The 26,206-nt window shown below is 34.1% G+C and overlaps 1 protein-coding gene and 1 long non-coding RNA gene across 51 annotated transcripts in view; one reads left to right on the plus strand and one right to left on the minus strand.

Annotated features, from left to right (window-relative positions):
• Positions 1–26,206, plus strand: part of LOC128985612 (cell adhesion molecule Dscam2) — a 188,129-nt gene that overhangs the window by 131,901 nt on the left and 30,022 nt on the right. For all 50 annotated transcript variants that reach the window (XR_008490050.1, XM_054405293.1, XM_054405303.1 and 47 more), the window contains exons 17-26: positions 7,901–8,020; positions 9,342–9,515; positions 9,870–10,023; positions 10,676–10,824; positions 22,439–22,570; positions 23,178–23,345; positions 23,726–23,945; positions 24,438–24,679; positions 25,215–25,370; positions 26,062–26,204. Coding sequence is in view for 49 of the 50 variants with exons in the window: in XM_054405293.1 (XP_054261268.1) it covers positions 7,901–8,020; positions 9,342–9,515; positions 9,870–10,023; positions 10,676–10,824; positions 22,439–22,570; positions 23,178–23,345; positions 23,726–23,945; positions 24,438–24,679; positions 25,215–25,370; positions 26,062–26,204 (1,658 nt within the window). In the remaining variant the exon portion in view is untranslated. The remainder of the gene's footprint in view (positions 1–7,900; positions 8,021–9,341; positions 9,516–9,869; positions 10,024–10,675; positions 10,825–22,438; positions 22,571–23,177; positions 23,346–23,725; positions 23,946–24,437; positions 24,680–25,214; positions 25,371–26,061; positions 26,205–26,206) is intronic.
• Positions 11,634–17,319, minus strand: LOC128985617 (uncharacterized). Its single transcript, XR_008490051.1, has 3 exons — positions 17,282–17,319; positions 15,210–15,340; positions 11,634–11,778 (listed from the first exon to the last, which is right to left on the minus strand). It is a non-coding gene; the product is annotated as an uncharacterized LOC128985617 (long non-coding RNA).

The raw sequence follows: 26,206 nt of genomic DNA on the forward strand, positions 1-26,206 counted from the left end.
CAATTAAGAAACTCTCGCAATAATAATCATGGTGTAGTAATGTGTAGAAGTGTTTGCGGGAAAATGTTAATCCTGATATATTTTTTGTTATTTTTTAGTATTACCAACATTTAACTTGTGGCAAAAAAAAACCTAAAATTATTGCTGAGCTGGAAAATGACATTCTTTTTTATAGATTTTGTGTCACTTGATTTAAGGAAGGTGATTCCGTCTTTTTTTTTGGCGACTTATTGTTATTGACAAGCTGTAAAAATCTCTCCTTCTTATTGTTAATGCCTTAATGAACTGACACAAAAAATATTTCATTTGAATGCACAGATGTTTTTGTCACACATAACAATGTTATAAAAATTTTTATAGGATAGAATATAACGGTATATTTAAAATGGGTGACTAGAAATATGTTTAGAAAAATTATATTTATACATACTTAAAGTTGTATAAATCTACATCATTTCATAACAAAGTTGTACTTTTGGTCTTCCATCACCATGGTATGGACTGGAAATTTACTGTGAATTTCACATCCTTCTCAATTCATCGATATTTTATAAAATAAGTGATTACAGTCTAAATTTGAACTGTAACAAATGGAGATGAAAAACTAGACTTGCAGTTTTCTTCATGCTGTTATTAAGAAAATAAGTGTTCAGAACATAGGCTACTAAAGAGCCTATTTCTGTCATGAGACGACGTTTGACAACCCAAAAAAATGTATGCTTGTAACTAATTAATATAACAAACAACAATAAAAATGAAAAGTATATGCGGCATTGTAATTTTAATTTTATACTCAATGTAAGAATAAATATTCTATAAAACTTATTTTTTGTGAAGTAAATTGATACAAAAACGAATTGAAACAAAGGAAAGGATGGTTTGTTATAGTTGCCGCCCGTATCACGCCGTTCACATTTGAGTCTCCCATTTTCGCTGGTCAGGCAGCCCAAGTAACATGCTTAGTCTCAGAAGGGGACCCTCCACTGGAAATATCATGGAGCTTTGATGGAAAATATAACTTGGAACAATTAGGAGTAACGACAATGAAAGCTGGGAGTAAAGCAAGTTTACTTCTAATAGACTCAGCTAATTATCGCCATAGAGGAAATTATACTTGTTCGGCGAAAAACCCAGCTGGAAGAGCAGAGTTTACCACGTTTTTAAACATACATGGTCAGGAATAAAACTTTTAATACTTTCCCCTTACGCTTTCTATAAATTGCTTATAACTCAATCTTTTAATCTTTCTTATCCTTTACCAAATTTCCACTCTAACTTTTCTCAGTCACTTACTTCATTCTGTTAGGCTTGAGAATGATTTAATTTTTCTTGAACACTGAATGCTAAACCTAACTACAAAGAGCGAATGTAAACACCCATGTTGGTTTTAGTGGCTCCGAAAATACTCCCGTTCTCATTTGGTGAGACTCCGATTTTCGCTGGTCAATCCGCACAAACATCTTGTTTTGTGTCGTCGGGGGATCCACCTCTGGACATAACTTGGAGCTTTCACGGTCAATCTGACATTTCCAACCTCGGTATCACTACAATGAAAATCAATAAGAAGACGAGTGTCTTATCCATCGACTCCACGGGATCTAAACACCAAGGAGTATACACTTGCACAGCAAAAAATCCAGCCGGAGTAATTAGCTACTCAACCACTTTAGAAGTTCACGGTACATAAAGAGTTTTGGTGGTGTCGTAGTTTTGTGCACATTCCATCCTGTTGAGTTTTCATCGTACTTCTATTTTTAGTTTCTTAATTTTTTTCTCCTCATACTTCATGCTGTGGTGGTTAGATGAGAGTTGGGTAGGTGTTGTACATTGGTTGTTGTAAATTTTTATTCTAAGTTTTCCTTTAGATCAGTTGCTTTTTGAAGAGAAAGGTTTTTGTGTGTAAAGGTTGACTTTATCAGTGAAATAGATTAAAATTGTATCTTAGTTCAAAATTACAAGAAAAACTAATAGTTTTTTACATTTTTAGTTCCACCTCAGATTGTTCCCTTTGATTTTGGAGAGCTACCGATCTTTGTTGGCCAGACAGCCCAGGTTTCTTGCTTTGCACCAGAAGGGGATTTACCTCTGGATATTTCTTGGACTTTTAACGGGAGACGCGACTTGTCCTTCCTGGGTGTTCTCACAGTCAAGTTTGGGCCACGAACAAAATTATTGATGATTGAAAGCGTGAACCACAGACACCAAGGAAACTACAGTTGTACTGTAAGAAACCCGGCACGTAGTGTCAGCTACTCTGCAAACCTTAAGATTCACGGTATACAATCCCAGGTCGTAAACTAATAGGGGGCAAGGGAATAACGCTTCATAAAATAGTGATATATTTATGCTTCATTTACTAAATTCAAACAAATTAAAACAAATTAGAACATATAAGTAACAAGTTTTTTCATAAAAGTTTCAGTATGTGAATATCTTAACAGACATTTAAATCCAACAAATGTTATTTAAAATTGTGAAAAACCGTACACAAGTTGTACGTAGTTGGTAAAGGTAACATTGATCGATCCTAATCTGTATTTAAATAACTGACTCAAACAAATTCTAAAAAGAAAATACTAAAACCAGGTAGAGTTTTAAAATCCTCAGAACCCTTCAGACTTCCTCATTACATTTTTCTCTCGTACCCCATTTTCATTTTGTTATGACAGTGGTTCCCCAGATAGAGCCGTTTAATTTCAACCCCAATGGAATGAACGGCGGAGCTTCAGTCAGGGTGATGTGCTCTGTGGTCGCGGGCGATGTCCCAGTAGAGATAACGTGGCAGAAGGACAAAGTCGCGATCGCAGGAGACCATCGAACCCAACAGCTGGACGAGACCACGGTCATTCTTACTCTGACTCGGTTGTCTCTCGCTGACTCCGGCAACTATACATGCGTAGCTGTCAACCAAGCCGGCCTAGCAAGGCACACGGCCCTGCTACAAGTCAAGGGTATTGCTGTACTTGATGCACTATATTAGTTTTTCTCTTTTTTATTGATTTTGGTGGATTCTTTAGTTTTATTTTGTTTTGTTGGTTGATAAATAGAAAGGGTTGTTAGGTCTTGTGCATTTAATATTTTGAAACAGCTTGATTGGACAATACCAACGTAAAAAGATTGCAACTGTTCAAATAAATGTGGTAGGGTTGTTAATATTGGAAAATTCTTTTACTCTAGAAACCTTCTTGAGTCCTGTCTAAGTTGATTTTCAATTACAAGTCACTCCTGTAAAATGTTGATTAGGTTTAACATTTTGATAGCAGAAATTATAAAAATAAGTTTAAAAAAAGGGAAATATTTTTACTAAACTTTATAAATGTATGTCATCATCTGTTTTTTTATGTATATCATGATGAAGTTTGCTGTGGTTTTCATTTTTGTCTTAAAAAATTAAAATACTAAAATATGGAAGAACTCTTTTATCTGTGAAAAAGCAGGAAAAATTGTATAAATATATATAACAAGTTTGCCAAATTAAAACACATTTAAAATAGGGTACTTGTTTACTAAAAACTCTCGTAATACTTCAACTCTAAACTGAATTTTAAATTTTTAGCTGTGAAAAAAAGTTTTTAAACTATAACTTTATAATATTACAGTGATAAATTTAAATTATTAGACATAATAGTTATTTGTGCAACTAGTGAGCAAAGGGAGCAATTGACTCACTCGAGAGAAATAATTACTCACGAGCCGTAGGCGAGTGAGGAATGGTTTCTCGAGTGAGGCAATTGCACTTTGCACTTGAGTTGCACATTATATTTTTCCTACAGTTACCATAAAACAAATAAATTGATAAAGAAACGTAACATATTTTTACACAGAAGTGAACTTTTAATATGACATTTAATGTGAAGTAATAAATACAACAATACAACAGCTGACCAGCTGATTTACAGCCAGTGCTGCCAACATATTTCGCGCGCATACGACCTTGTCTGCATGTTACACGCTCACTATTTCGTGCCTTCACGTTGCAAATCTGGAGTGAGACAAAGTAATTAGAGTGAGACAATGTTAACATTGTCTCACTGATGAGCGATTTGGCCACTTTGCTTTCTCAAATCAGTGAGAGAACATGTACATTGTTAGGTAACTGTAGGAAAAATCTATTTTTCTTTATTTTTTTGTAACTTTTTTCAGAGTAGGCCTATCGTCTGATTAAAATTATACATGAAAATTAGTTTGAATAAAGTTTGCACTGTCTGTACCCGTACCCATTACATAGTAAATTTATTAAATCTTTCTTAAATATAGTTTTTTAGCCTCTGATCGGTGTAAACTTTATTTTTTATCTACAAAGTACAAATATCAGCGAATTTGTCAAAACCCTGAATCCAATGTTTTCTGCTGACTTTATTTACATGTGAAGCTGTGAAGGTCATATAGTGGTTTGGAAACGATATTTCTTTCACATCCACACCTGCTACCTATTTCCTTATTTGTTTCTCTTAATCTTTCCTATTTTTCATCTCTTATTTCATCAGGAATTTTCAAAAGGAACATCCACCAAAATGCTCGAAAACTTTGGGAGTACATTCTTTTTTTTAAGTTAGAGAAGTAATAAACTTAGTGTTGTATATATGTCTTAAAATACATATTTATTTAGATATTTCTATTTTAAGTTACGAAAATAAAATGTTTGGAATGATATGGAGTGACAGAGTATGGTTTTCCATATGAAATATATGTCAGAACTATGAGCAATAAGACCCATCTGCTAATGGAACCATGTAAAGGCTTCACAGATCATTTTGCTATGAGCATATCTTACCTCACAACATGTTAGAAAAATAGGAAATAATGTTGCTAGAAATCAAGAAGGCTATAGCGAAAGCTGAATACAATAAATCAAAACAAGATGAAAGGGACTTGGATTAAAAGACCGAACCTTTAACCGTCATATTGACAGTTATGGAACAACATATACCAAAAAGTCAGAAGATTTTGTAAAGGATATACCTTTTACAACATGAAAATGATCAGGAAAATCCAGATAGTTTGAAGATTTTATAATAAGCTGTGAAGGAAGACAGAAATATGAATACCGGACAAATATTTTCTGCAAGAAATCATTTTTGTTTTTACAATAGAAATCATCCATTTAAATATAATGGTATAATAATCCATATTCACTTAGTAGTATTTCTCAACCTATGTTAATCTAATGTGTAGACGTTAGACGTCTGATATAATATTAGTAAATATTATGAATGTTAATTTGTGTTATTATTTTGTGATTAATGATAATTATAGGAGACAGTACTCATCATGTTGTAAGCAACAACTACAATTTTTGCTAGTTTAAGAAACTTTGGCTTTTTGTATCAACCCCTTGCGTAAATAATAGCTTCCGTCGAACTTTCTACATATTGTACATACCATTTGTGTGATAATATGCTACTGCTGATTCATCCATGTGGTGTTGTCACAGTTGTTTTTTGTGATTTTGGTGTGAAACTAATATTATTGGATTTGAGAATTTTCCCCTCATCTTAAGGAACCTATGTCACAGAAAACGTGTAATAACTATTCAGTTTAAACTATTCTCAAGGTTTTATTATTTAGGGTAGGACAGTTTTGTAATCCTTTGACGTAGTTTTTAATTTTCATATGCTCCAATATTTGCTATTTTGATTAGGATACAGCTTTGTCTGTTTAAACTTTAGGGATGATTTGGATTTTGGGATCTCTTGAAGGCTTTTTAACTAGAGTTGTTTTCCATGCAGGTTTTAGTAACAGAATTTTCTGCGTTAGTCAATCCTATCTCATCCTTTTCCTGCCCATCCTTGAACTGAGGAATAGGTTAGGTCCAACCTTGTCTTATCCGATTCAGTTCTGTTTTATTCAGTTTCTTTAGCATGCCTCTGTCTGCATGACAGCACAGAATTAGAGTAGAAAATGTTTCAGAAAAACATTATGAGACAAAACTAACTAATTCTTAAAAATTTGTTTGTATTATGAACATCTCAATGTTAAACCACTACAAAATGTATTTATTTTGATAAAATTTTAATCAACAAGGGTTTCAGAATAGTAGTTTAAATTGGAGACTGTTGTAAGTAAACTTTACAATCAGACGTTTTGTTTTGAAATATTTTACTTTTGGTTTTTAACACCGTAATAAGTGACATACTAACATCTCATGTAAAAATCCTTAACATCTAATGGTTTTGTTCAAATAAAAAAATACATTACTTTTCCTTTTTACAGAATTTTCCATAGGGAAGAAGCTATTACTATAATCGTTGTTGTAAGACCTAGATTTTTTCTTTTAGATACAAACCCTTAATTTTTTTTATTTTTTTTTATTGGGTTGTTGGTATTACCAATAATATTATCGGCTTACAAATAATTTGTTAATTGTATAAACAGCAGACATTAATTTATCATTATTATTATACAGTTATCCAATAAAAAATTACTTCCTAAACCTAAGTCTTTACCATGAAGCTTAGAGTAATAGGTACTTTCCAAATGGGGAAATTGTTAAACGCCATGAAATATTTGAATATTGTACAGTTTTAAAAATGTAGATAGTGTAAAGCAGTAGTGAGTAGATGCTATTTTGTTTCCATTAAGTTACTCACTATGTTTTGTTAATTTGCTATCTGTTCACCGCACACGCTGCATGTTAATTGGGCTTTGCATGTTGATGTTAGTTTAAATAATCAGTAAAATATTCTAAGCAGTTGTTAAAAGGCAAACCCAACACTTCAAATGTAAAAGTATAATAACATTTTGTTCAACAGTATGAAGTGAAAATTTTAACATTATTCTTTAAATGTAAAATTAGTTTTACGTTTTTTAAATTGTCATGTTTGCCTTTTATCAGGAAATATCACTTGAAATTATAAATGAATTTTTATCAGATTTGTATAAATAAAAAGTTTAAACCTCTTTATTACAAGTGATATTTCTGAGTAGATTATCTAGGGAAGTCACAGAAACATGTTTTAAATTCTTTATGACATTAAAAGTATAAAAGTATAAAAATGTGGTTATATGTTTAAGTAAAACTAGATAATAATATTCATATCTAAAATCTACAATTAAAGTAATACAAGTATCTAAAGTAAAGTATTCTTGCCATACATATGTAGAAAAGAGCTAAAACTGTACATGCTTCTAATTTTATAATTGACCACATTTCATTGCAACTCAAAAGATATACAATTTCTTTATTTTCTCTACTTTTTTACAGTGGATTTGAAAACATTTTTCTGTGAAAACTACCCAGGCCATTTTTGATTGATTATTAGAAAAAAAATTGAATTAAAATCATGAATTTTAACATTGGACATTTTTACATTGGAAAATATTTGGAACATAATGATTCAAGTTAGTTATCCACCATCGTATCCTAAATGCATAAAATTATTTTGAAGGATTTTGTAAATTATTAATTTGGTTTAAATAATTTAGAAAAACAAGTTTTTAACACCAAAGCAATCAACTCTATTTTCAATTACAAAATTTATCAATGTTTAATAACTATATGGCCTGTAGCTTAAAATAGAATTTAACTTTGTATTGTGTACATTTTAGCTGTCTCTAGCATTTTGAAACAGAAATAAGTTTTGGATGGCATATTTATTTCATCACCAAAGTATTGAACTCTAGATTTATACGCTTTTTAGTTTGACTTTAAGCCCTGAAAACATTTTGTCAGTAGTCTAAAATCTCTTTGTAAAATTTACGTTTCATATTTACCAAAGACTTGCTATCAACCTGTGTCCAACATAAAAATTTCTTTCGTGAAATAATTTTACATTTCAGTTAAAAATTGCTTGAGTCTAAAATTAACTCTTCTTTTGTGTAATAAACCCTGAAACGTTTCAAAGTGCTGGACGGCTTTAGGAAGCCATTACGTGTTGCTAACCCTGGTTTGTCTGTGCAGTTCCTCCTCGATGGATTCTTGAGCCAACGGATAAAGCTTTTGCTCAAGGTAGTGATGCCAAAGTTGAGTGTAAGGCCGACGGATTCCCTAAGCCCTCAGTTACGTGGAAAAGGGCGTCTGGTGAGTGGTTGGTTGTAATACAGAATGTTTAGACTTATACTAGCATTCATACAGTGGATAGATGCAACTGTGTAAGGATGAAATGGTGATTTATATCCATCTTGTAGCATAGTGTTAATGTGGGATGTGAATTGAGTTAATGATTGTCTTATGGTTGCTCTTCCTTTTCAATTGACCCCCTCTTTGAAGTAGAATGAAGCATTTCAATAAGTATCTCGGATTAGTCTGTTGAAGGCGACATCTTTTTTGGGATTTTATTTATTAGAGACCAATTGTTTCAAGTATATTTTACAAAAATTAAAATGGTATAAGATTACCTGTTTCCGTCTATGATCCTAAATTTGTAGTAATAAGCTACCGGTTTTGACGTTATAACCTCATCATCAGGCTCTTGTCACTCTTGCGAGGTCGTCGAGTTTTATAAACACACAAAACACAAAACATTTAAATAAATAAAACACAAGACATTGACGGGCGAATACGATTTAACATAAATTCGGGAACTAGTTCCACACACGACGCGGCACGGGCAGATGTTTTGTCATGACTCTCAGCTCATTACAATAACAAATTTAGGATCATAGACGGAAAGAGGTAATCTTATACCATTTTAATTTTTAAGAAGTGATCCTGGACCAAATAACATCATTATATATTTTACGGAAGATGTGTTACAGTTTAAATTTTTTTCTTGACTAAATTATACATACTTTTATTTATATATTTTTATTTAGACTAATGTGGTACCAGTGGTTACAGCAGTAAGTAAGTAATGTGGCACTATACTGATTTGGATGAAAATAATTGAGATAACCTGGTTAATTCACAGTTACTAACAATTTTTTAGCTTGTACAACAGGGTAATTATAGACTGTAATAGTGTTGCTGCCGAAGACTAAACAATAAGGGCATTTACTATAGTTCAATAGTCGTCTTAACAATGTTTATAGTAAGGTAAAAGATAAACAGTATAATCAATATTAACCCTAATTTTAATGTGAATGAAATATTTCACCACATTACACCGTGGTCAAACAGTAGTCCCTAGTAAGGGAGTGTTCAACCCATAAAGTTAGCGTGAAATATTTTTCACTTGCTTTTATTACTTTTTGGACTTAAAATGAAATGGACACTTCAAAAACATCTAGCATAAAGGCACTAGTTGTATTTAATAATGTAATTAAGTCATATTCCCCAATCAAATGATTTATGTACAATCACTCTTGATTTTCTCTCTAATCATTTAAAATTATTAAACATATTTTAAAATAGAGGTCATGTGTTTTAACTCAACAATGACCTTCCTTTTACTGATTTACAGGGGATTCACCGGGAGATTATAAAGATCTGAAACCTAACAATCCTGATATTAAAGTGGAAGATGGAACGTTATTGATTAACAACATACAGAAAACCAACGAAGGATATTACCTTTGTGAAGCTGTTAATGGTATTGGATCTGGACTTTCTGCGGTCATTATGATCAGTGTTCAAGGTTAGTAAAAATAATTACTCAAACTTTTTTAATGGGAGATTTTGAAAGTAAATTGTATTTAAAAATAACTTGCTTGTAAAATAACGGTAATTCTCTCTTTAGTAATTTTTACTTAAATTAAGGACTTGGTAGTAAAATGTGATTTTAATTTTACCATGACTCAAATTGATTATAATTTTATTTAATAACTGCTAGAGTTCTTGAATTTTTCTAAGAACGTATTACTTCCTTGCCGATGATAGTTATCATCATGGTTTTAAGTAGGCCTATAATGATTTTTTAAAGTTAACTTATATTTTACTGTTTTAAAAACATGCCTATGTAACACTTACACAACCTTATTTTTGATTGCAGCTCCGCCCCAGTTTGAGATCAAACTGCGTAACCAGACTGCTCGGGTGGGTGAGCCGACTGTACTACAGTGTGAAGCGAAGGGAGAGAAGCCTATTGGCATCTTGTGGAACATGGACAACAAACGGCTCGACCCCAAGAATGATATTTCTAACAGGTGTGTAATAATCTTTAAAAAAAGTTAGATGTCGGTGGATGTATAAGGTAGCTCGACTAAGCATTTCTATTGGCCTAAATTTTGTATAACTTTATTGTTAAAATAAAGGTAGAAAGTGAGGAAAATTCAGTCAGGCGTAAATTTCAACATTTTGCTTCTAGTTTTCATGCTTTAAGCCAGCTATCATGCAGTAGTGCTCCTATACTGGCAATTAAAGAAAACAAAAACTATCCTATTACTCACGGTTCTTTTTTTGGGGAATTTTCTGCAGGGGGGGAATTATACTAATTTACTCATGTGTTTCAACCCACCAAATATCACTTGGAGAAAGCCAATGGTAACTGGGGGGATATGAATTTGGCCTCAAAGTCGAAAATCCCAGGATTTAATCACTAGTCCAACAGTGCACTAGCACTGACAACTTATCATAAATCTATAATCATTCAAGATTATGACCAATATTTCAAAGTTAATCCGGTAACGTTGTTCCAAATAAACAAGAAAGAACTAAAGTGCAACCTAAGCCGTTGACACTTCATAATCAAACGCTGTTAGATAGAAAAACGTTTGTTAGGCCTTCAGTGTGTTTTCCCCAACAGTGTTAGCGTTCATTCTCAAAAGATGTGACTTAAGGTAAATTTATATTGAACAGGTATACAATTCGTGAGGAGATCTTACCGAACGGAGTTCTCTCAGACCTTAGTATCAAGAGCACAGAACGATCTGACTCTGCTCTCTTTACTTGTGTAGCGACAAATGCTTTCGGCAGTGATGACACCAGCATCAATCTCATTGTTCAAGGTTTGTTTAGTTTCCCTTATCCTCTATATCTTGTAAGAAAATAATAATCTTGTATCTGTTCCTTTGTTCTTGGAAATCTTTTTATGATTCCTTAAATGAAAATTTTCTTTGCTAAAGATTGCTAAAGATATTTTACAGGAAAGTGTTGATACAAAAACAGTGTTTTGATGATTCTTACCCTAGTGGAAGAATCACTAAGCAATCATTAAAAAAAAAATTTAGTGATAAGTAGTGAGATTTGGGACGAGTAAAAATCACTAGAAATCAATCACTAAAATCAATAGCGCAACTTAGTGATACCATTAGAAATTTTTAATGATATCACTAAACATTTTAATGGTGTGTACTGATATCACTAGGCAATTTTAATGATATCACTAAACATTTTAATGGTGTGTACTGATATCACTAGACAATTTTAATGATATCACTAAATATTGTAATGGTGTTTACTGATATCACTAGGCAATTTTAATGATATCACTAAACATTTTAATGGTGTGTACTGATATCACTAGACAATTTTAATGATATCACTAAACCTTTAAATGATGTGAACTGGTATAACTTGTTATTTGTGATGATATTTAGTGATATAACTAAATACTTTTAATGATACTTAGTTATAACACTTTGTTTTTTGTTATAAAGCTAAACAAGTTTACTGACCTTTGGTGATGACACTTCATGTTTCTAATGAAATCACTAGAAACCCCTATTGAAATTTAGTTAGCTATATAAATTCTAAAAGGTGGAAAACAAAATAGACATAAAAACAAATAATAGTTTATTATTTTTTAAATTTACATTGAGCTAACTATAAAATTTTAACTTCAGTTCACTTAAACATAACAATAAGACAATGACTAACTTTCAATAAATTAACACACATTTCAAGACATTAGTGGATTTTGAAACTTGCAACATATACGGCACTTCAGCTGCTTCAGATCCCTTAAAAAGGAAATGCAAATTATAGTTTATTATTTTTAAATTGTGCATTGAGCAAATAAATCCTTAGACAATCATTGCTTCTTTAAAAAAAAAAAAAAAAAACAGATATTCCTAAAGTTCCTAAAGTTCTAAGATAATATTATAGAGAATACCAACATTGGAATCACAAATAATATTTTATACTTACATAGATACCCTAGTTAAACTAAACAGAATATTCATAGTTTACTATTTTAAAATTGTACACTATTCAATTTTTACAATTTAAACTTTAGGACTCTTTTATACTACAGTAGTACATTTAAACAAAACAGCACAAAATGGTTTCAAATGGTAAAAATACTAACTTTTAACCCAAACTGGATTTGAGAGCTTGAAATATAATTTTTAAATCATGTCAGTAATTAAGAGACGTAAAAAGAGCAAGACCTCATACCTAAACCTAAACTTGTAATTTCAAATGAGTGGTTAATTAACAAAACTGAAATTAATTTAAAAAAAAGAGCAATGAAAAACAAAAATGCAATATTTTTACATCTTACAACAAGTCATGAATTAAATATTAACTCATCAACAACAATGCAAAAGAAATGTTATAACCTAAGAGGAACATGTTACGAGGGTTGTGTTTTAAGTTAGGGATTTTTTTTGTGTATAGCTTCATAGTTCATCACAACAAGGCACCTTGCCGCTTAAGCCTGGTTTACATTGGTCGAGTAAAAGAGCGATTAGACAGGCGAGTCAGTACTCTACCGTCAACTTGACCAGTGAAGACAATTTCACGAGTCGATTGACAAGCGAGACGAGTGCCAGACCCAGCTGGAGGACAAGTCGAGTAGTTTCGGCCAGGAGACAGCCACTCGACCAATTTCAAGCACTTGCCCTTCCCCCACCACTCTCAGTCTGCTGTCTCAAGTCGCATTTTAGCAATCTTATACATGTTTTTGTTATTTTAAAGTTGATTTAAAAATATTTTAAAATTAAGTGGACAGAGGAGGAAACATTAAAGTTTGTTGAGTTGTATCGAGATGCAAATTTTTTGTTAAATCTCAAAAGCACTTCTTAGAAAAACAAAGAAATGCCACAAACAGCAATTGACAACCTTTTAAAAGATATGGGAAGTAAGGGTTTGGTGTAAGTACAAGAAGCGAAGCAAAGAATTAAAAACACAAGGTCATCATTGAATTAAGAACAACTAATGATAATTTTTAAATCTGCCAAATTCCCTATTCATTTTTTTCTTTCACCAATGCATCAACTTCCTTTACCAACAAATTGTACACCCTTTTCAAGCATTTTTGAAATGTAACACCTGTATTACGGAGCATTTACATATAATTTACACAATAACTGTACTTGTAATCATCAAAACTTAGGTCGTCAACTCAGCCGAATTAACTTTACTAATGTAAACCCACTTTTCTAAAACATGACAAGTAAGAATAGCCGAGCCATTTCGGCCGAGCTTACTCGACCAATGTAAACCAATGTCGCCCCCTTCCTTCCCTCTGGATCCGCTATTGTGAAGCAAGAGGTTTGACAATGAAACTGCGGTTTCAAAACTGGCCGCCATCAGTTCTGCGTTTATAAATGAGCCTAGACGCAAGTTTTTTTTTTGGGGCGCAAGCAACAGAAAATATTTTCTGAATTTATAGAATCCTCCTCACTCTTGGTTCCCTCCCTCATGACTCATCACTGCCACTGCTTACATATGTCACTACTTGATCCGCCTTAAATCTTTATTTGTAATTAATTATCAATGTCATTTTTTCATTACTCACCAATGTCAGTTCTCTTTGCTCAAGTGAGAAACATATTATCAGTTGGTTAGTAAACTAAATTTACTGTCATGTTTTTGTTTATAATTTTATTTTTATTAAACGAGATATTTTATTTTTACATTCACACACTGTTTGTGTGAAATTAGCAAAAAACCAAATTTAGCAGTGAGTTTATAAAGAGAGTGGAAAAAAGCTTTTGGGCAGTGAAAATATGTTAAAAAAAGCCTAAAATAAGTAGCCTATTTCATTTTTTATGAATTAAAAACTGTGCCTGCAGGAACTGTCGGATTAGGCCAACACTTTAACAGACTAAACCAAACCATTTAAAATCTTGTGTACAGAGAGTGATGTAACTCTAAAAATGAACTTTGACAATGTCATTAACGAGTGTGCCAAAAAAATGTAGAAAAAAACAGTCAAGTTAAGTGTTGAGTGTTTAGAATTATAAATGTTTTTAGGCTTGGCCTAGTTACATCTTAAATTTAAAAAAAAATATTACTTGAACTATTTTTTAACTTAATCGATTTGACTTGAAATGTACTATTGGAAATATAAATATGAATGAAGCCTAAGTAAATATGAATGAGGCCTAAGTAATTGATAAACCTATTGTATTTAATTCATGATTTATGTTTTATTTTACTTGAGGTAAATTTTATTAACAATCAAATGTAAACAAAATAAAACGATGAGAGTGCAAATCGTAAAATGCCTACTGAACAGTTAACTTACAAAAAACTTAATTGTTTAACCCAAACTAGAATTTCTTTGTAAATTTCTAAAAAAATGCTAGAGTTGTAGTATACCTACTTATATTTTGTCCGAAAAGTGTTATGCCTGACACGGGGGCTAAATCTAGTGTGCGAGAAAAATCGATAAAAATCAAATGTTTCATCTCAAAAGTGCTAAGGAACTATATATCAGGCCTCAATCGTATGAGGACTCAAAAGAAACCATCGCTGTTTCGAAACAACAACCGAGTCAACCGATATGCCCATTATTTATACTCACACGATCAAAAGTCACACCGGCACGATATATATCATCGCATAGCATATTCGGATGAAACACGAACAACGATATATCGTTCCATAGTACTCTTCGGGAAAAAGATGGACAATGATATATCCCGCATAGCACATAAAGAGTTAATCAGGCCCGTTTTTGACCTTCTAAGCACCCTAGGCACAACTAATAGTCTTAGCGCCCATTTGCAATAGGCTATATATTACAGGGTGTCCACCGACCAGGAAATCCAGGAATGATGTGTGACTTTTTTTGACCGATTATGCGTTAATTTTGTAGTTATAGCTGGAATTTTCAATTTTCCCTGATTTCACATGCAAATACAACCACCAATTTTTTTTTATTTTTCAATTCTTGGCGCCCCCCAAAAAAGCCATTTACCTCGCACCCTAGGCAAGTGCCTACCGTGCCTATCCGGTTAATCGGCATTCGGCCCTGAGTTAAGTTATTAATGGATAGCCATATAACAAGTCACAAGCAAGGTAAGCTGCTTGTAAACTTAACCTAATTTACTCCAAATATGTTGCTTAGCCTAAAGCTTTTCAAGATCAAATATAGGTTTCTCCACAGAACAACAGTAAAATAAATTAGCATTTGTGATAACTTAGTTTGTATTTTACTTACGGTACTTGCTTTTTATCTAACTTCTCGCAAGGCCTATAGGCTAGTTCCCTCGTCAGCATCAACGGCAAACTTGGTGTTTGTGCACCTTGTTCTTGTTTTGTCTATCTTCTCCTCCATCTCTTCTTCTGTGTCTAGAAAAATAATCACCTTATTTGGGGTAGGCCTACATATTTTGATATTTAACAGCCATTAATGGCGGGAGATGCTGGTTCATACCTACCTATAGACCAATCACCTTGCCTGCAGATGTTTTAAATGCCTAAGTACAATAAGTTCAATAGCAGGTAAGTTAACTAGAGAAAAATAAGTTACTCAGAAGCAATTTATGTCCCTGAGATAGGCTAGGTCTAGGCATGTCAAATTTTATGATTAAAAAGCCAGTCAAAACAAAACTTTATGACTTCCTTAGAAAAACTACATTTCAAATCAATTAAATCATTGTCTGCTTGGTAGACAAAATCATGTTATGTTATTCAGCTTATACAATAGCCGAATAACAGAAAAATCTATCTTAAAAGGCAAAAACTTAGGAAATACACATCCATTCTTAGCATTGATGGTTACAGGCTAACTTAGTTGTTCCTCTGGCCGGAGCTATCCTCAGGCTTAGCCTCTGTGAGTCAAATTGTATAACTCACCGTAACCTAGGCCTTAGTGATGTGATGAGTCGAGTTGACTCCAGTCAACTCATCCATAACTTAACTCGAGCTCAAGAGTTTATGCCTAACTTACTGCCAGCCAGAACAATGCGGAGCTAGTAGACCAAAGACACAAACTCGTACCGAGAAAGCCGAAACTGCACCAACTCGGAACGTAATGCGTTGACTCAACTCGTTAACTCCCAAAACTTAACTTTAACGCTATTGGCTCAAAGTGAGTCAAAAACGAACTTGTACAGAGAAAACCGAACCTGCCCGAACCTAAAACCAATGTAACGAGTTGACTCAACTCGTCGACTTCCAAAACTTAAACGCTTAAACAAACTTGTACGGAAAAAAACGAACCTACACGAACTTGGAATGTAACATGTTTACTCACAAAACTTAAACACTATTGGCTCAAAGGGGAATGCAGTAAGGGTAAGTTAGAAACGAGCTTATGCTGAGAAAGCCGAACCTATATTAACTCGTAGCGTAGTTAATGATTTGACTCGCAAAACTTATGTAAACGATAAGTTATTGGCTAAATGCGATTCGAGCCGACTCGCCAAACTATATTACTAAACTTATAATAACTGATAATTGTTACGCTGCGAGTTGGTCCGAACTGGCTACACTTCAGTTTACGTCTTACATTTACTCACATATTGCAGTAAATGTAGAACGTTAACTAACTTAAAATGCAACCCCCGAACTCACCTGTGTTGGCTGAGGTTTCACAATGGCACCAAGTTGATTGCGTCTGACTCAATTCAAAACTCTAAGTAGTTGACATAGTCATGAGTCCTTATAGAAAACATAACGAAAACAACTGTTTCAAGAAACGTCAACATTCAAACTGATAAATGAGCCAGATGATATGGATCCAGCAGCCGTCAGACATTTAAACTCCTAAAGTTGAATTTACTTCTTATATGAAGTTTAAACGTAGCCTTTTACCAGCAATATTTTTGATATTGGTGAGAAAAATTAAGAATCGCGGTATTTGGGTGAGTCACGGTACCTACCTAACTTATTTGACAAATTACCTTCGTCATGAGTCGATTTGACTCGAGTCAAGTAATACCTACGCGAGTCGTCACTTCGGACACTACTAGGCCTAGCCTAGAGGCCTACTTAAAAGCCTAGGCTAGGCCTATTTTACCTAGCAAAAGGTGTATGCTGATTAGGCCTTGTGTCATTTAGGCCCACTCCACTTCTAGCCTAGGCTAGTAACTTATAGGCCTACTAAAGTTAAAACAATTGGCTAACAAAATTAAATATGCTAACTTATTTGAGAATGAGTAGCCTACATCTAGCCTATTTGAGAGTAAGGCACCTGTTAAAGTGTGATCAAAACTAAAGCGATTCTTGCCTAACTTAAGGTCTGGATAATAATTAATCATAGGCCTAGCCTGAAGATATTTAACTTACCTGCAAGTACGGAAGGAGTCCCTCACAAAGAATATGAAGCGTTTCAGAGGAGAACAAGCGAAGCCCTGGCTGTAAAATGGAGAAAACCATACTCCCAAATTATCGGATGGTTGAGAATCCAAAGCCAGCTTTCCATCATTCGAGCAGTTTCGCTTTGGCTACGGGGAACTAGACGTAAAATTCAAAGCATTCAATTTGAAGATGGTGCCGCAATTCCCCCATTGTTTTATCGAGCTTACATTTTATTTTTTTATACATCCCAAGTAGCTAGTATTTTAAAATTAAAATCTTTTCTATGTAATTTTGTAAATATACTATTGCTTATTATGTATAGTAGGAATGGTGCAAACTATCGCTTTCGTTTCGTAGTCCAGTCCGTAATGGCGGAAGAGGAAGGGAACGCACTACGCAAGGGTAGGACAGACAACAGAACTAGAATCCAAACCGAACCCACAGAGAAATTAAATTATCTATGTCACAGAAATATAATTAATTATACATTTTTTATTGACTTTTATAGTCATTTTGCACTGCGTGTATATTTTGCATAGCGTGTTTGTTTTGCATAGCGTGTTTTTTTATGCACTAAATAAAAATATAGGCTACATGTTGAAATTATAGTTGCAATTACCCATCGATCTCTATTATTACTACACCACATTATTTTAACATGTATATAGTCTACTTTAATAGTATGATCTTAAGAGTTGTAAGACAAAATTTATGTTTTAATTAATAATTATTACTCTACGTATTTGACTTTTTTGACTATTTTGTTTAATGCCTGAATGTGTTATGTACTTTATTATCTCTCACTTGTGTTTTTGCAACATGTAATCCACTTTTTGACGTGTCCATATGCATAACATGCATAATTTTAACATGTTTAAATTAGATATAAACGTATTGTGTATTACCAAATTTGTGTTGTTTTTAGAGCGTAAAAAAACATGCTGAGCAAAATATACATGCAGTGCAAAATGACTATAAAAAGTCAATAAATAGTGTATAATTAATTATATTTCCGTGACTTAGATAATTTAATTCCTCTATGGGTTTGGTTTGTACTTGTTCTGTTGTCTTTCCGGTTCCTGCGTTCCCCACCTCTTTCTTCATTACGGATGACGAAAGCACTATAGTTTGTGCAAATCGTAAATTGATATTTTTAGGGAACTATACTAATATGGACTTGCAGTTGAAGAATAATCACTTTTCAAAGTATACAGTATTAAAATAAAACCACTTCCCAGTACACCTACCAAAATACGTTTTAATAGGCTACTATTGTTCCTCTATGCACTGTAACAGTCCTCTTTGCAACTCAGCTGTGATCCATTCAATCATCATTCATTAGTAATGTTTACATTAGTTTCATTTGTCGTCTGTGGCTCTTATTGTGTTGTTTATTGAGTAGGCCGATTTGTCAGGTTTTTGTTTTGTAGTAAAAGTTAGTATGTTGATATGAAATTGTAGATTGCCAAATTGTTGATAGGTCAAATAAAATGATAGTCCTGATTAAGTCTGTAGACTCAGAGCTTTTCCATTTAGACCTTGATACTTTTGACAACTGAAAGTTCAGATACTTCAGATGTAGGTTCATTTGACACTGACGAAGAATTAATAAATGACAATCATGTCAATGAAAGTAATTTCAGTGGGTTTAGGCCTACTGAACAATCTTATCAACGTGATAATTCCAACTCCACCTTGCCTAACAGCAGTAGGACCATATTTTGAGGTTATGCTAATGGTTTTAATATTTTGTATGTGGCATAATTTAATGTCAGTTGCTAAAACAGATCTGATGAAACTATTGAATCGAATAATAGGGTTTGCTGTTTTGCCTGTTTAAGTTTTTTTTAATTTAATTTAATTTTGAAAGTGCTCCATGAGAGGACTGAAAAGGTTGATAGAAGTGGGTCGTCCGGATCCAACTTGGCTGCACTTTACTTGACGTCCTACACTCATTCGATTGTTTTTTCAATTCGATATTTTCATTCGATTGTTTCATTCGATATATCGTTTGGTTAGTTAGGTTAGGTTAACCTTACCTAACTAACCAAACGATATATCGAATGAAGCAATCGATTAATTGATATATCAATCGATATTTTCATTCGAATGAGTGTAGGACGTCAAGTAAAGTGCAGCCTCCAACTTTCCATACAGATAGCTTGTGGGGCTCGTAAACTGTCTCGTTGGTGCTTGGGACAGCGTGCACATCAATGCCTGTTTGCCTGTCACCTAGAACGAGAACATGGTTAGGGTGGATCTACTTGTCACTTGGAAATCCAAGTGAGCGTTCACAGCTGGCTCATTACCCAAACACCGATAGTGAGAGACGTATGGATTTTGCTGTGACAGGTATCAAGTGAAAGAGGCAACAACGACACCGTCAAGTGATCTAACCAAAGCAATGTTCTGCCTTTCTTCGCTGTCGATGTAAAAGACGGGACCGATTTACAAAAAGAACGTCCCCAGCCTTGGTGTCGAACTTTTGTTTATCTGGTGGTACATTCTCCCTTCGATCAAGATATACTTACCACTGGAGTGTCTATACCCAACAGATATTTCTAAGGCACAAAACGCAAACAGGTCGTTGTAAGCACGAGCCCTGTCGAGAAAACAACGATCGGAATAGAAGGTTTCATCAAGAGGACTTAGATCAAGGACGGTGTATGCCCCTTGTCCGCAAAACCACTTCTTCCAACACTTTTCCTCCTCAAAAAGCCTAGCCCCACAGTAGGTACACTTGAAGATTTCACTGTCCCAAAGACTAATTTTTTTAGACTAAAAGCTGGAATATCGTTCAACAACTCTCCCTCGCAAGACCCCATAGGACGGTGTTGAGAAATATGCCGAGCAAGTGTAGCTGGCAAGTGACGAAGGTGAGACAGCAAAGGATTATGTAACTGGAAAATCTGCACCCTTTGTCGAGAGGCGTCAGGATGTCCTTGGCTATATCGAGCAACAGCTCCCCTGTTGACCTCAGGGTGTGTTTGGCTGTAACGCTTAAAAGCCGCCCGTTGACCTCAGGGTACGTTTGGCTGTAACGCCCAACAGCTGTCCTCTTGACCTCAGGGTGCGTTTGGCAAAACGCCCAACAGCCGCCTTGTTGACCTCAGGGTGTGTTTGGTTATAACGCCCAACAGCCGCTCTATTTACCTCAGGGTGGTCTTTGGAGTATTGTTTTTTGTTATACCTGATTTGATTTGAGTGTGCGTCCCCCTATAATTCCTTTTAGCCGCCTGCACTTGCTCTTCCCGTGTAGTTTCCAAAACTTTCGGGCGTCCACGTTTGGCTGCGTTAGGTCTTCCAGGACATTTTTTGGGGGTTGAAACTGTCTGGGAGGGTTAGATAGGTTGTGGACATCCGCACGTTCGAGCGGCCGGACAGTGAAGACAATTGAAGTTTTACAATTAAACACTTAAATTGTTGGCTAAGCGCACACAGTTGATTTTTATGTTTAGGCGCACACGTGGCGATTTTTATGTTTAGGCGCACACGTGGCGATTTTTAGTCAAGAAATTAATTTTTTTGAGTGCATTGTTAAGGTATCCTAAAATGGACTTTGTTGAATTAACCTATGTTTGTGCTCTTCTATTTAGATCAAAGAAAAAAGAAGTTTTTGTAAATATTGGGTTCATCGGATAGCAAGTTAGAGACTTTAAAATGGGCTGTTTTATAAACTGCACACTGTTTACGTGATGACATTAAAAAATTTTTTATTGCTATAGAATTTCTGTTGAAAGTTTTGATAAACTGTTACTATAAGTTGGACAACGGATTTTTGGACAATTTCTTTCTAAAAAATACCTGTTAATAATATATGGTAATACAGCTTTGATTGAATAGGGGTAAACTTGGAAACAAAACTTACAAAAATTTGACTAAGCATGTTTTAATGGTTGTAAAGATCTTATAGTTATTGAAATACTGTACAATGAAAGATCGGCGACTGGCCGATTTTTTAGTCGGCCGTGTGCGCGGACAGGTAACAACCTGTACGTTACAGATTCCCAGCCGACAATTCACTCGCCTACAAATCTGCAGCAAAATGCATATTTTAAAATCGGCGTAGTATCTCACTTGGGTTCATTAATCACTTTTCGTTCATCTTGAATCACAATCTTTCAATATTGCATTATAATGTCAGCATGTCAACCCTTTAAAAATGGTTATACCGCAAATAAATGAATAAAACTACTAAACAGGTTAGGATTCCAAAAATATTATAATTCAATAAAGTTTTATTTAAAGTTCACCTCATATAACTTAAATAACATTCCCAATTTTTCTACTTTCTTTGACAAAGCATCAAAAGGGGTTTTTAAGCTCAGATCAATGTACCTTGTAACACTAATATACATTCAAATTTAAATATAAGGAAATAAATTATTGTATTACATCATATTGAGTTTGCTTGGCTGTACCCAACAGTCAGTTTTGAATCTTTCACATTTAACTAACAATTGTAGTGATTTTAAGTTTATATCACTAAATTTTCTAATGACTTCTAGTGACTGGCTTGATGATTATAGTGATGTCAGTAGAAACCTAATGATTAACAATTTAATCCTAGTTATTTCTAATGACTATACTGATGTTTAGTGATATCATTAAAAACAAATCTAGTTACATCACTAGGTTTGTTTGGTTAGATGATGTTATTAAATGATGTCTAATGATATCATTTAAAATCAATAGGATTTTTAGTGATATCACTTAATTTTTTAATGATTGCTTAGTGATACTTCCACTAGGGAATGATAATAGCCTAAAGGATAATTAGGGTAATTTTATCCAAACTAAATACTCTTTTGCATTCATAAGTTTTACCAAATAAAGTTATACAAGTATAATATATATTTTGTAAAAAAATGTTCCAAAGAGAAAACGTTCCAAATTTTGACTATTGAAACTGTTAAAAATAAAATCTTTGATTATTATTTTAGATATTGATTAAGATTTCTTAAATAACCAAGTCAAGTATTTCTGGTAAAAAAAAACTGATAATAAATCAAATCTGAATATTTAGCTCCTTGTACCATACCTCAAACTGTAGGCTACAAAATGAATACGGAAAAGTTGATTTACGAGAAACAACTCTAGTATTTGTGGATGGTTTGGTAACATGATGTTTTTGTCTTCTCGCAGAGGTTCCTGAAGCTCCGTATGGTCTGAAGGTTTTGGACAAGTCTGGAAGATCAGTCCAGTTATCGTGGAATGCTCCGTATGATGGGAAATCACCAATCACTAAATACCTCATACAGCACAAAATCTCCAAAGGTAATTAGTACATCATAATTTGTATCAGAATCAGAATAATTATTCAATATCAAAGAGATCTGCTTTTGTGTTTCTGATCTATGATCTAAAAATAGGATTACAAGATCTTTGAGTTAAAACATATTTTAACCAAGATCTTTTTACTCTAGTGAAACAATATTCATACAATCTATGACTTAATAAGACTTCGATCATTGTAGAACTATAACTAGCCAAGCTGAAATGGCATTTTTCTAAGCACTCTGAACTGATAGAATTGATTCTATTTCGGTATACCATGCCAATTTATGCCAATTTAGATAAAATTATAAAGTTTTTATTCAAAATCTGACCCACTATCTTAGTGCTTTCATATATATTCTTAAAGCAAACAATTAATGTTATTTTACATTGTAGGACACTATATTAACAAGCTTAAAATCCCCGGGGCTTTTGGGATGACATTACCAGTTTATAAAAGTTTAAAATAGGAAACCAAGGATTCTCACTTTTGCATATTTAACGGTTTTATTGATACAGTTACATTCATCGGAGACGTTTTGAACTCAGTAACATTTCTTTAAGACATTTTAAAAGACATGTTATGTTACCAATGTTACCTCCACAGGTACATGGCAGCAAGACCAAGACACAGTCCTAGTCCCAGGGTCCAACACTGTTGCTGGTGTGTTCAATCTCCGCCCAGCCACAACGTATCATCTCCGCATTGTAGCAGAGAATGAGATCGGAGAGTCTGATCCCTCGGACACCGTCACAATCATCACAGCTGAGGAGGGTGAGAATGATGCAAATAATCCATTGATTATGTTGTATAAATATCTGTAGAGTGGAGTCTAGAGATCTTTATAGACAAAAAGTAGCAAATACAACAAGTTGCAAGTAGTATGTTCTACACAATTCCAGGTAAGATTGAGGTAATTTAATGTAAGGTTTACAAAAAGTAGGCAGTATTACTTGAGACAGCAATGCATTCTTAGGTGCATATTTTACTAGTAATCTATACATGAATACTCCTAGATTCTTTTAGTAAACCTCTTACATAATCTTTCAAGACAAATGAGCGATTTTTTAGCAATGTTTAGACGCTAAATTGAGACGATTGTTTGGTGAGTGATGTTTTTAATTCATTCCTTGAACAATTGTCTTGCCCCTCAGCACCAAGCGGTCCTCCCACGGGAGTCAAGGTGGAAGCTATGGACCAGAACACTCTTCGAGTGACTTGGAAGCCACCAGAGAGAGAAGAATGGAACGGAGAAATCCAAGGATACTACGTCGGATACAAACTTACCTCATCAGACAAACCTTACCTGTTTGAGACTGTGGAGTTCAGCAAAGAAGAGGGCAAAGAACATCACCTGCAGATTGGCAACTTGAAGTGAGTCGGTGTTCTTGTATTGATTGCGGCAAATATCAAGAATAGTTTGAATATACCACAGAGACAAACTATGGTGGACCTAGGATTTAATTTTGAGGGATTAAGCTTAGGCTCAGTAGAATTATGAGTAAAAAATAGCCCAATTGAGCCTCCTACCCTTAATACCCGACACTGTGCTTAAGAGCGTGAAAAATATTCCACAAGGACCACAAAAGCCTCGACTGAAGGAGGGTTACCATACATATTTCAAAATACACTCAAATTTCACACTACCTTCCATAAAAAAAAAACTTGAGTTCTGTTTGTATGGAGTTCATTGTTAGTGATGGTGAATTTATGTTTATGTTCACAATATTTTCTTGAGTATTATTGAACTTACAGATGTTTAATTGGCTCTGAAAACCATTCTCTTCCCAACAATTCCAAAATAGATAATTGATCAAAATTTTTTTTTATTTATGTTGACCAAACCACTAATTTTTACTCCTCCAGGACCTACACACAGTACAGCGTAGTGGTTCAGGCCTTCAACAAGCTCGGTGCTGGCCCGATGTCTGACGAGGTGAGGCAGTACACAGCCGAAGGTATCCCGGAACAGCCACCCCAGGACACGACCTGTACGACCTTGACCTCCCAGACCATCCGGGTGTCCTGGGTGTCACCTCCGCTCACAGCGGCTAACGGAGTCATCAAGGGGTACAAGGTGGTCTACGGGCCGAGTGACACGTGGTATGGTATGTATCAACATTTCAAAACTGTCTAAAATATTTATCCTCTCACAGTGATATATTTCTCAGTATATATCCAGCGCTGAGATATAGAAATTACTTAATTAATTTGCACACAACTAACTGTGCACTAATAAAATATTTGTTAATGACTTTTAAAGTAACTATAGGCTAATAAAGATTATTCTAAACGATTTAATTGCTTCATGTCTCTAAAAAATGGTTCTAAATCGCTTTATGTGTCAGACATTGTCTGCTTTCATTTCTGAAATATTGAAAAATATCGTAAAACAAAATGTATTTACATGAAAGGGAAATATTACTCAGTCAGCATTTATGTAACACATATGGCATTCAGCAAAACTGAGGCCTCATTATTATTTTGTAAGTTATATTTACATTGGTAGTGCTTAAAAATTGTGTGCAGTCTTTATTTCTGTCAAACCACTCTTGAAATACCCATTTTTGTATTTTATTCCTAAGTAAAAAAATTTTAAAACCCAAATGATCTGTAAATTAACATAATGTTGTTGTGTTATAGATGAAAACACAAAGGACACAAAGATTACATCGTCCAGTGAAACAATACTTCACGGCCTCAAGAAGTACACCAACTACAGCATGCAAGTGTTGGCCTTCACATCTGGAGGTGACGGAGTGAGGAGCGCTCCCATTCACTGTCAGACTGAACAGGACGGTGAGACAATACTACGACAGATACAATAGCTGTACAGTAGCTGGTGGTTTGGTGACAATGAATTCTTTGTTCAATAATCTCATTGATATTTTAATTATGGCACATGATTTGTCCTATCCAGCAGCATTGTAAATCTCACCAATGACGCAGGTAGTCCTCATCACATCCATAAGTGACCCATGTAGAAAATTGTGCAAAACAAGGATTAATTGTAGACTCTTGCCCGTACATTACTACGCCACTAATTGAACTGATCTTCCTTAGTTACACGTTAATGAAGTGAAAAGGCGGTTATGGAGATTAGTTTGGGTTTTTATTTAAAATTTACTTCCTTTCTTACGTGAATTTAAAATTTTGTATATAAACTGCAGAAACAAATGGGAACAGGACAATGTTTCCCTTGAAATTTTGTCAAAACTTTGGCCCCTTACAGTTGAAAGAAACAGCCAGTCTCAGCTGGTTGGTTGGATAAACTAGCATAACATAATTTTGTTGTATTTAATTTGTTTCCAACCATACAATGTGCAAATTAAGACTTCAGAGGGGACTAGAGAAATAGAAGAACTTTCTTTAAAAGTGGCTAAACTTTTAAAATAAATTGTTAAATTGAATTGCATTAGAAATTTATACCTTAATTTCCTTATGTTTATCAGATAATAAGTGATCTCTGAATAACTTGTAACTATTTCAGTCCCTGAGCCTCCCTCAGCAGTCAAGGCCTTGGTGATGACTGGAGAGTCGATACTGGTTAGCTGGAAACCTCCGACTCAACCTAACGGAGTCGTAGTGCAGTACACTGTCTATGTCAAAGAGGAGATTGAAGAAGCTAAAGATGT

This window comes from Macrosteles quadrilineatus, unplaced genomic scaffold (genome assembly GCF_028750875.1).
Source record: "Macrosteles quadrilineatus isolate MER2022 unplaced genomic scaffold, UCM_ALF_1.0 Scaffold_2__2_contigs__length_208266976, whole genome shotgun sequence".
NCBI lineage: Eukaryota > Metazoa > Arthropoda > Insecta > Hemiptera > Cicadellidae > Macrosteles > Macrosteles quadrilineatus.